Source organism: Crinia signifera, chromosome 19, assembly GCF_055691185.1.
Source record: "Crinia signifera chromosome 19, ASM5569118v1, whole genome shotgun sequence".
Taxonomy (NCBI): domain Eukaryota; kingdom Metazoa; phylum Chordata; class Amphibia; order Anura; family Myobatrachidae; genus Crinia; species Crinia signifera.
In genome coordinates, this window is record NC_139226.1 from 136,254,913 (window position 1) to 136,267,037 (window position 12,125).

A 12,125-nucleotide genomic window follows, 5' to 3' on the forward strand; every position below is an offset into this window, starting at 1 on the left:
GGCGGGTTTACATAGCGGCTACTGCCTGCCATGATGTGCTATGAAGGGGGTGGGGGGCGGGGTTACCTAGCGGCTACTGCCTGCCATGATGTGCTATGAAGGGGGTGGGGGGCGGGGTTACATAGCGGCTACTGCCTGCCATGATGTGCTATGAAGGGGTGGGGGGCGGGGTTACATAGCGGTTACTGCCTGCCATGATGTGCTATGAAGGGGTGGGGGGCGGGGTTACCTAGCGGCTACTGCCTGCCATGATGTGCTATGAAGGGGGTGGGGGGCGGGGTTACATAGCGGCTACTGCCTGCCATGATGTGCTATGAAGGGGTGGGGGGCGGGGTTACATAGCGGTTACTGCCTGCCATGATGTGCTATGAAGGGTGTGGGGGCGGGGTTACATAGCGGTTACTGCCTGCCGTGATGTGCTATGAAGGGGTGGGGGGCGGGGTTACATAGCGGTTACAGCCGGCCATGATGTGATATGAAGGGGTTTACATAGTGGTTACAGTCTGCCATGATGTGATATGAAGGGGGTGGGGGGCGGGTTTACATAGCGGCTACTGCCTGCCATGATGTGCTATGAAGGGGGTGGGGGGCGGGGTTACATAGCGGCTACTGCCTGCCATGATGTGCTATGAAGGGGTGGGGGGCGGGGTTACATAGCGGTTACTGCCTGCCATGATGTGCTATGAAGGGGTGGGGGGCGGGGTTACATAGTGGTTACTGCCTGCCATGATGTGCTATGAAGGGTGTGGGGGCGGGGTTACATAGCGGTTACTGCCTGCCGTGATGTGCTATAAAGGGGGTGGGGGCGGGGTTACATAGCAGTTACTGCCTGCCGTGATGTGCTATGAAGGGGTGGGGGGCGGGGTTACATAGCGGTTACTGCCTGCCATGATGTGCTATGAAGGGGGTGGGGGGCGGGGTTACCTAGCGGCTACTGCCTGCCATGATGTGCTATGAAGGGGGTGGGGGGCGGGGTTACATAGCGGCTACTGCCTGCCATGATGTGCTATGAAGGGGTGGGGGGCGGGGTTACATAGCGGTTACTGCCTGCCATGATGTGCTATGAAGGGGTGGGGGGCGGGGTTACATAGTGGTTACTGCCTGCCATGATGTGCTATGAAGGGTGTGGGGGCGGGGTTACATAGCGGTTACTGCCTGCCGTGATGTGCTATGAAGGGGGTGGGGGCGGGGTTACATAGCAGTTACTGCCTGCCGTGATGTGCTATGAAGGTGTGTGTGTGGGGGGGTTACCTAGTGGCTACTGCCTGCCATGATGTGCTATGAAGGGGGTGGGGGGCGGGGTTACATAGCGGCTACTGCCTGCCACGATGTGCTATGAAGGGGGTGGGGGGCGGGGTTACATAGCGGTTACTGCCTTCCATGATGTGATATGAAATGGGTTACATAGTGGTTACAGTCTGCCATGATGTGATATGAAGGGGTTTACATAGTGGTTACAGCCTGCCATGATGTGATATGAAGGGGGTGGGGGGCGGGGTTACATAGCGGCTACTGCCTGCCATGATGTGCTATGAAGGTGTGTGTGTGTGTGGGGGGGGTTACCTAGTGGCTACTGCCTGTCATGATATGATATGAAGGTAGTGGTGGGGCTGACATAGCGGTTACTGCCTGCCATGATATGAAGGTGGTGGTGGGAGTTTACATAGCGGTTACTGCCTGCCATGATGTGCTGTGAAGGTGGTGGTGGGGCTGACATAGCAGTTACAGTCTGTCATGATATGATATGACGGTGCTGGGGGTGGGGCTAACATAGCGGTTACTGCCTGTCATATTGTTATATGAAAATGATGTGGGGGGGGGGTATGGGTGTGACGTCTCTGTTACCGCCTCTCCTGAGGCACACTGTCACAGCCTAGAGATTGCACATACGTCCCCCTCTGTGTACCTGATGAGTGACTCCAGAATAGCTGGCGTGGGTCCTTTCTGGAACTCCAGCTCCTTGTAATGGAGAGCTTTGGCATAGGCTCGGCACTTAGCTGCCCTTTCCCCAAGGAGCACCACCCCGTTGTCATCTCGAAGAGGTAATGGGCCCTGAAAGAGCATAAAGAGACAGCCAATCAACACAAAGGACCGCACCCAGCCATGCTGCGGCATCCCCGCACCCAGCCAGGCTACGGCATCCCCCGAACACCTACTACAAAACTGAGTAGTGCTCTTGGGATGAGGCCGCACCAGTGACCTTTACAGAACCGGGCACAGTATCTAGATGAGAAAGAAAGGATTCCTCCACAAAGTGGGGGTGTGTGTTATGGTGGCGCTATGACCTGAGATGTATCACTAGCAGCTGCTGGTTAGTCGGGTTAGTTAGGCCCGAACTGGACAATGAGAAAAAACTGGGATATAGCAGCGCTTTGAACTTAATAAAAATATTTATAAAAAATGCAATGATATAAATAACGGATTGGACTGATTGTACAATATAAAACAATACATTTTATTAATAAAGTGACCAATGGTACTGGTACGATAAAAAATGGGGGGGGGGAGGGGAAATGATAAAATCACAATGCAGGACTGTCCATTCCTATTATGCCAGAGACCGTGTATTGTGCAAATGCAAAAACAATTGGATAGGGGTTACCGTCCACCTGTAGACACACCGGGGTGTAGCTTGTGCTCCCTGGGACTCAAGGCCCGAGTTGGTATTAGGGCCTTTGGAACAGTCCAAAGATAAAGGATAAAAGTGGGGTGACATCTGACGCGTTTCGCCGGCTTAGCGGCTTTATCAAAGGTGCCGCTGAGCCGGCGAAACGCGTCAGGTGTCACCCCACTTTTATCCTTTATCTTTGGACTGTTCCAGACCAGCCTTTGGACCCTGTTGGACCTACCTAACCGTGGACACTTTACATCACCAAGGACCCCAATACCATCTCTGGGAGTGCCATTTCCGGGAGACTCCCCCTACTCAGGACGGTGACTCGGCCCTAATACCAACTCGGGCCTTGAGTCCCAGGGAGCACAAGCTACACCCCGGTGTGTCTACAGGTGGACGGTAACCCCTATCCAATTGTTTTTGCATTTGCACAATACACGGTCTCTGGCATAATAGGAATGGACAGTCCTGCATTGTGTAGTATCTAGATGAGGCCTCACCAGTGACCTATACAGAACTGGGCACAGTATCTAGATGAGGCCGCACCAGTGACCTAAACAGAACTGGGCACAGTATCTAGATGAGGCCGCACCAGTGACCTATACAGAACCGGGCACAGTATCTAGATGAGGCCGCCCCAGTGACCAATACAGAACTGGGCACAGTATCTAGATGAGGCCGTACCAGTGACCTATACAGAACCGGGCACAGTATCTAGATGAGGCCGTACCAGTGACCTATACAGAACCGGGCACAGTATCTAGATGATGCCGCACCAGTGACCTATACAGAACTGGGCACAGTATCTAGATGAGGCCGTACCAATGACCTATACAGAACAAGGCACAGGATCTAGACGAGGCCGCACCAGTGACCTATACAGAACCGGGCAGAGTATCTAGACGAGGCCGCACCAGTGACCTATACAGAACGGCGCACAGTATCTATATGAGGCCGCACCAGTGACCTATACAGAACTGGGCACAGTATGTAGATGAGGCCGCACCAGTGACCTATACAGAACCGAGCACAGTATCTAGATGAGGCCGCACCAGTGACCTATACAGAATCAGGCACAGGATCTAGATGAGGCCGCACCAGTGACCTATACAGAACTTGGCACGGTATCTAGATGAGGCCGCACCAGTGACCTATACAGAACTGGGCACAGTATCTAGATGAGGCCGTACCAGCGACCTATACAGAACCAGGCACGGTATCTAGATGAGGCCGCACCAGTGAACTATACAGAACCAGGCACGGTATCTAGATGAGGCCGCACCAGTGAACTATACACAACCCGGCACGGTATCTAGATGAGGCCGCACCAGTGACCTATACAGAACCGGGCACAGTATCTAGATGAGGCCGCACCAGTGAACTATACAGAACCGGGCACAGTATCTAGATGAGGCTGCACCAGTGACCTATACAGAACTGGGCACATTATCTAGATGAGGCCGTACCAGTGACCTATACAGAACTGGGCACAGTATCTAGGTGAGGCCGCACCAGTGACCTATACAGAACCGGGCACAGTATCTAGGTGAGGCCGCACCAGTGACCTATACAGAACTGGGCACAGTATCTAGATGAGGCCGTACCAATGACCTATACAGAACAAGGCACAGGATCTAGACGAGGCCGCACCAGTGACCTATACAGAACCGGGCACAGTATCTAGACGAGGCCGCACCAGTGACCTATACAGAACCGCGCACAGTATCTATATGAGGCCGCACCAGTGACCTATACAGAACTGGGCACAGTATCTAGATGAGGCCGCAAAAGTGACCTATACAGAACTTGGCACAGTATCTAGGTGAGGCCGCATCAGTGACCTATACAGAACCGGGCACAGTATCTAGATGAGGCCGCACCAGTGACCTATACAGAACTGTACACAGTATCTAGGTGAGGCCGCACCAGTGACCTATACAGAACTGTGCACAGTATCTAGATGAGGCAGCACCAGTGACCTATACAGAACTGTGCACAGTATCTAGATGAGGCCGCACCAGTGACCTATACAGAACCGGGCACAGTACCTAGGTGAGGCCGCACCAGTGACCTATACAGAACTGTACACAGTATCTAGATGAGGCAGCACCAGTGACCTATACAGAACTGTGCACAGTATCTAGATGAGGCCGCACCAGTGACCTATACAGAACCGGGCACAGTACCTAGGTGAGGCCGCACCAGTGACCTATACAGAACTGGGCACAGTATCTAGATGAGGCTGCACCAGTGACCTATACAGAACCGGGCACAGTACCTAGGTGAGGCCGCACCAGTGACCTATACAGAACTGGGCACAGTATCTAGATGAGGCCGCACCAGTGACCTATACAGAACCGGGCACAGTACCTAGGTGAGGCCGCACCAGTGACATAGTACCTAGGTGAGGCCGCACCAGTGACCTATACAGAACTGGGCACAGTATCTAGATGAGGCCGCACCAGTGACCTATACAGAACTTGGCACAGTATCTAGGTGAGGCCGCATCAGTGACCTATACAGAACCGGGCACAGTATCTAGATGAGGCCGTACCAGTGACCTATACAGAACTGGACACAGTATCTAGATGAGGCCGTACCAGTGACCTATACAGAACTGTGCACAGTATCTAGATGAGGCCGCACCAGTGACCTATACAGAACCAGGCACAGTATCTAGATGAGGTTGTACCAGTGACCTATACAGAACCGGGCACAGTATCTAGATGAGCCCTCACCAGTGACCTATACAGAACCAGGCACAGTATCTATATGAGGCCGCACCAGTGACCTATACAGAACTGTACACAGTATCTAGATGAGGCCGCACCAGTGACCTATTCAGTACTGGGAACAGTATCTAGATGAGGCCTCTCTCATTCCCTAGTGTGGTCCTTGTACCGTCAGGTATGGCATGACGGATCAGTGGCTGCTATGGCCACCAAAAAAAACAGTAACCCGTGGCCCGGTTTGTGGCTTTGGACCCCTGTGATCCGCAGCAGTGCGTACAAGATCCTGGGACACACCAGCAGCCCCAGTCATCTATAGGCGGAAGCATCTTCTAGAGTTAAGTCTGCAGACATATACACATACCTTATCACTATGCTCCATGAACTCGGCCAGATTGAGCAGGGTCTGCGTCACCTCTGCAATGTCCTGTGCGGTCAGGGCCATTTCAATGCTGCGGATCAGCTCGTCCTGCTGATCCTCATTCAGCTCAGACCAGCAGGACAGAAAGGCTGCATTAAACAGATCTCTGCGGCAAACAGAAGAGACATAGTCACAAATAAAACCCGGCCATATTTATCTCCGGAACTGGACATGCAGCAGAAGACCTACCTGGCCAGAGGATTATAGGCCTGTGCCAAAGACCAACACGAGCGCAGGGCAGGTGAGGAGGAATCCTTCAGTAGCTCCACACTGAGCCTTCTCAGCCACTCTAGCCAGTCATCCTTGGAGACCCTGCGGGCTGCTCCCCAAGCCTGTGAAGGCAAGAAACCCATGTAACTGGACTTCCACACAAGGACTCTGTGGGCTACACATTCATCAGAAGAGTCTGTCCTGAGACTCATCAGTGAGGTCCCTGCTTCAGAGTCAGGCAGGTGTAAGTACCTTCTGCAGGTTGGTGGTGCTAACATGTAGTTTCTTCATTGGGCCGCTGTCCAAGGGGCCACTGGAAAAAGTTTCCCCCTGGTTGCCTTTCAGGGCCCTATGCTGATAAATCAGTGGGTCCTCCTCTTCGTCAGCGAGAGTATACCCCTGTAAGCAGATAAAGACATTGATAAATAGCGTCATAATAGGTCATGCTATAGAAGCTAACCACGTGCCCTTAATAGCGGTACAACACACATGCGGGTGGCGGGAGGTGTGGAAGAGGCTCCCTATAGGCTGTATTCCAAGGTATCTGCTAAGGCTGCACTCAGCTGGTCTGGGCTACAGAGGCTAGCACACAAACATAGCGGTAAAACACACATGCGGGTGGCGGGAGGTGTGGAAGAGGCTCCCTATAGGCTGTATTCCAAGGTATCTGCTAAGGCTGCTCTCAGCTGGTCTGGGCTACAGAGGCTAGCACACAAACATAGCGGTACAACACATATGCGGGTGGCGGGAGGTGTGGAAGAGGCTCCCTATAGGCTGTATTCCAAGGTATCTGCTAAGGCTGCACTCAGCTGGTCTGGGCTACAGAGGCTAGCACACAAACATAGCGGTAAAACACACATGCGGGTGGCGGGAGGTGTGGAAGAGGCTCCCTATAGGCTGTATTCCAAGGTATCTGCTAAGGCTGCACTCAGCTGGTCTGGGCTACAGAGGCTAGCACACAAACATAGCGGTACAACACATATGCGGGTGGCGGGAGGTGTGGAAGAGGCTCCCTATAGGCTGTATTCCAAGGTATCTGCTAAGGCTGCACTCAGCTGGTCTGGGCTACAGAGGCTAGCACACAAACATAGCGGTAAAACACACATGCGGGTGGCGGGAGGTGTGGAAGAGGCTCCCTATAGGCTGTATTCCAAGGTATCTGCTAAGGCTGCACTCAGCTGGTCTGGGCTACAGAGGCTAGCACACAAACATAGCGGTACAACACACATGCGGGTGGTGGGAGGTGTGGAAGAGGCTCCCTATAGGCTGTACTCCAAGGTATCTGCTAAGGCTGCACTCAGTTGGTCTGGGCTACAGCGGCTAGCACACAAACATAGCGGTACAACACATATGCGGGTGGCGGGAGGTGTGGAAGAGGCTCCCTATAGGCTGTATTCCAAGGTATCTGCTAAGGCTGCTCTCAGCTGGTCTGGGCTACAGAGGCTAGCACACAAACATAGCGGTACAACACATATGCGGGTGGCGGGAGGTGTGGAAGAGGCTCCCTATAGGCTGTATTCCAAGGTATCTGCTAAGGCTGCTCTCAGCTGGTCTGGGCTACAGAGGCTAGCACACAAACATAGCGGTACAACACATATGCGGGTGGCGGGAGGTGTGGAAGAGGCTCCCTATAGGCTGTATTCCAAGGTATCTGCTAAGGCTGCTCTCAGCTGGTCTGGGCTACAGCGGCTAGCACACAAACATAGCGGTACAACACATATGCGGGTGGCGGGAGGTGTGGAAGAGGCTCCCTATAGGCTGTATTCCAAGGTATCTGCTAAGGTTGCTCTCAGCTGGTCTGGGCTACAGAGGCTAGCACACAAACATAGCGGTACAACACACATGTGGGTGGTGGGAGGTGTGGAAGAGGCTCCCTATAGGCTGTATTCCAAGGTATCTGCTAAGGTTGCTCTCAGCTGGTCTGGGCTACAGAGGCTAGCACACAAACATAGCGGTACAACACATATGCGGGTGGCGGGAGGTGTGGAAGAGGCTCCCTATAGGCTGTATTCCAAGGTATCTGCTAAGGCTGCTCTCAGCTGGTCTGGGCTACAGCGGCTAGCACACAAACATAGCGGTACAACACATATGCGGGTGGCGGGAGGTGTGGAAGAGGCTCCCTATAGGCTGTATTCCAAGGTATCTGCTAAGGTTGCTCTCAGCTGGTCTGGGCTACAGAGGCTAGCACACAAACATAGCGGTACAACACACATGTGGGTGGTGGGAGGTGTGGAAGAGGCTCCCTATAGGCTGTTTTCCAAGGTATCTGCTAAGGTTGCTCTCAGCTGGTCTGGGCTACAGAGGCTAGCACACAAACATAGCGGTACAACACACATGTGGGTGGTGGGGGGTGTGGAAGAGGCTCCCTATAGGCTGTATTCCAAGGTATCTGCTAAGGCTGCACTCAGCTGGTCTGGGCTACAGCGGCTAGCACACAAACATAGCGGTACAACACATATGCTGGTGGTGGGAGGTGTGGAAGAGGCTCCCTATAGGCTGTATTCCAAGGTATCTGCTAAGGCTGCACTCAGCTGGTCTGGGCTACAGAGGCTAGCACACAAACATAGCGGTACAACACATATGCGGGTGGCGGGAGGTGTGGAAGAGGCTCCCTATAGGCTGTATTCCAAGGTATCTGCTAAGGCTGCTCTCAGCTGGTCTGGGCTACAGAGGCTAGCACACAAACATAGCGGTACAACACATATGCGGGTGGCGGGAGGTGTGGAAGAGGCTCCCTATAGGCTGTATTCCAAGGTATCTGCTAAGGTTGCTCTCAGCTGGTCTGGGCTACAGAGGCTAGCACACAAACATAGCGGTACAACACACATGTGGGTGGTGGGAGGTGTGGAAGAGGCTCCCTATAGGCTGTATTCCAAGGTATCTGCTAAGGCTGCACTCAGCTGGTCTGGGCTACAGCGGCTAGCACACAAACATAGCGGTACAACACATATGCGGGTGGTGGGAGGTGTGGAAGAGGCTCCCTATAGGCTGTATTCCAAGGTATCTGCTAAGGCTGCTCTCAGCTGGTCTGGGCTACAGAGGCTAGCACACAAACATAGCGGTACAACACATATGCGGGTGGTGGGAGGTGTGGAAGAGGCTCCCTATAGGCTGTATTCCAAGGTATCTGCTAAGGCTGCTCTCAGCTGGTCTGGGCTACAGAGGCTAGCACACAAACATAGCGGTACAACACATATGCGGGTGGTGGGAGGTGTGGAAGAGGCTCCCTATAGGCTGTATTCCAAGGTATCTGCTAAGGCTGCTCTCAGCTGGTCTGGGCTACAGAGGCTAGCACACAAACATAGCGGTACAACACACATGCGGGTGGTGGGAGGTGTGGAAGAGGCTCCCTATAGGCTGTATTCCAAGGTATCTGCTAAGGCTGCACTCAGCTGGTCTGGGCTACAGAGGCTAGCACACAAACATAGCGGTACAACACACATGTGGGTGGTGGGAGGTGTGGAAGAGGCTCCCTATAGGCTGTATTCCAAGGTATCTGCTAAGGCTGCACTCAGCTGGTCTGGGCTACAGAGGCTAGCACACAAACATAGCGGAATGGTCATTGGGTCACCAGCATGTTGGTCGGCATCATTAGGTCGACATGCAGGAAGGTCGACAGGGTCATTATGCGAGGCCGCGGGTCACAGCGTCTCACCAAATCATTGTCGGCAGCGCTCTCACTGTGTGTAGTGACATGCAGGGGGGCGGGTGGCTCAGGCTCATGGACGTGAATACGCTGTCTATGGAGCCAACGCTGAGACTCGCCAGTGCGTAGCAGGCGCCAGGCACGTCAGCTCAGCCTGTGCTTTGCAGGCGCATCCCAGCACACGGACAGTGGGGCTTCTGCCGGCGCCATCGATCTTACAAGGCTGGCGCCATGTTTTGAATACCTGTGGGGCAGGTGCGTGGAATAACTAAGGAGGGGCATTTGGGTGTGGAAATTCTAAGGGGGAGTTGGTGCTTTGAATTACTGAGGGGCATTTGTTTGTGGGATTTCTAAATAAAACCTATTTCTATTAATTTTACGAGAAACAACAACAGATATCTACATATATTAAATAAAGGTCAATATTTTTTATTATATGTATTATATTTGATTAATAACTGTTGGTGTGCCTTGCCAATTTTAAAGTCTTGTCTGGTGTGCCGCGACCTGAAAAAGGTTGAAAATCACTGCACTATGGCATGGATGGAGAACAAAACAGTGCGCCGTTCGCAGCGCAGCAAGCCATGCAAGGGGACGCAGTGCTACGTTTCAGTGTCCATGTCGACTCTGTTGAAATTCGGGCCCATGTCGACCTACCCCCATGTCGACCAACCAATAGGTATGGACCTACTGATCCATACCCCAAACATAGACCACCTCTAAACTGAACATGCGTAGGAAATGTACTAACTGGTGCACAGGTGCAGTCACAACTGTCCTGTTTCTCAGGCCCTCTAGCTGGTGCACAGGTGCAGCCAATACTGTGCTATTTACCAGACCCCCTAGCTGGCGCACAGGTGCAGTCACTCCTGTCCTGTTTCCCAAACCCCCTATCGGGTGCACAGGTGCAGTTACTCCTGTGCTGATTCCCAGACCCTCTAGCTGGTGCACAGGTGTAGCCAATACTGTGCTATTTACCAGACCCTCTAGCTGGCGCACAGGTGCAGTCACTCCTGTCCTGTTTCCCAAACCCCCTATCGGGTGCACAGGTGCAGTTACTCCTGTGCTGATTCCCAGACCCTCTAGCTGGTGCACAGGTGTAGCCAATACTGTGCTATTTACCAGACCCTCTAGCTGGCGCACAGGTGCAGTCACTCCTGTCCTGTTTCCCAAACCCCCTATCGGGTGCACAGGTGCAGTTACTCCTGTGCTGATTCCCAGGCCCTCTAGCTGGTGCACAGGTGCAGCCACTCCTGTCCTGTTTCCCAGACCCTCTAGCTGGTGCACAGGTGCAGTCACTACTGTCCTGTTTCCCAGACCCTCTAGCTGGTGCACTGGTGCAGTCACTTATGTCCTGTTTCCCAGACCCAATAGCTGGTGCACTGGTGCAGTCACTTATGTCCTGTTTCCCAGACCCTCTAGCTGGTGCACGGTTGCAGTGACTCCTGTCCTGTTTCTCAGGCCCTCTAGCTGGTGCACAGTTGCAGTCACTCCTGTCCTGTTTCCCAAACCCCCTAGCGGGTGCACAGGTGCAATCACTACTGTGCCGATTCCCAGGCCCTCTAGCTGGTGCACAGGTGCAGTCACTCCTGTCCTGTTTCCAAGGCCCTCTAGCTGGTGCACAGGTGCAGTCACTCCTGTCCTGTTTCCCAGGCCCTCTAGCTGGTGCACAGGTGCAGTCACTCCTGTGCTGTTTCCCAGACCCTCTAGCTGGTGCACAGGTGCAGTCACTCCTGTCCTGTTTCCCAGGCCCTCTAGCTGGTGCACAGGTGCAGTCACTACTGTCCTGTTTCTCAGGCACTCTAGCTGGTGCACAGGTGCAGTCACTCCTGTGCTGGTTCCCAGACCCTCTAGCTGATGCACAGGTACAGTCACTCCTGTCCTGTTTCCCAGGCCCTCTAGCTGGTGCACAGGTGCAGCCAATACTGTGCTATTTACCAGACCCCCTAGCTGGCGCACAGGTGCAGTCACTCCTGTCCTGTTTCCCAAACCCCCTATCGGGTGCACAGGTGCAGTTACTCCTGTGCTGATTCCCAGACCCTCTAGCTGGTGCACAGGTGCAGCCAATACTATGCTATTTACCAGACCCTCTAGCTGGCGCACAGGTGCAGTCACTCCTGTCCTGTTTCCCAAACCCCCTATCGGGTGCACAGGTGCAGTTACTCCTGTGCTGATTCCCAGACCCTCTAGCTGGTGCACAGGTGCAGCCAATACTGTGCTATTTACCAGACCCTCTAGCTGGCGCACAGGTGCAGTCACTCCTGTCCTGTTTCCCAAACCCCCTATCGGGTGCACAGGTGCAGTTACACCTGTGCTGATTCCCAGGCCCTCTAGCTGGTGCACAGGTGCAGCCACTCCTGTCCTGTTTCCCAAACCCTCTAGCTGGTGCACAGGTGCAGTCACTACTGTCCTGTTTCCCAGACCCTCTAGCTGGTGCACAGTTGCAGTCACTCCTGTCCTGTTTCTCAGGCCCTCTAGCTGGTGCACAGTTGCAGTCACTCCTGT

General features: G+C 53.6%; 1 protein-coding gene across 4 annotated transcripts in view; it reads right to left on the reverse strand.

Annotated features, from left to right (window-relative positions):
* MTOR (mechanistic target of rapamycin kinase) overlaps positions 1-12,125 on the reverse strand; it is a 183,137-nt gene that overhangs the window by 108,647 nt on the left and 62,365 nt on the right. For all 4 annotated transcript variants that reach the window (XM_083163434.1, XM_083163435.1, XM_083163436.1 and 1 more), the window contains exons 27-30: positions 6,227-6,373; positions 5,954-6,096; positions 5,708-5,870; positions 1,907-2,052 (exon numbers count right to left, since the gene is read on the reverse strand). In XM_083163434.1, coding sequence (XP_083019560.1) covers positions 1,907-2,052; positions 5,708-5,870; positions 5,954-6,096; positions 6,227-6,373 — 599 coding nt within the window. The remainder of the gene's footprint in view (positions 1-1,906; positions 2,053-5,707; positions 5,871-5,953; positions 6,097-6,226; positions 6,374-12,125) is intronic.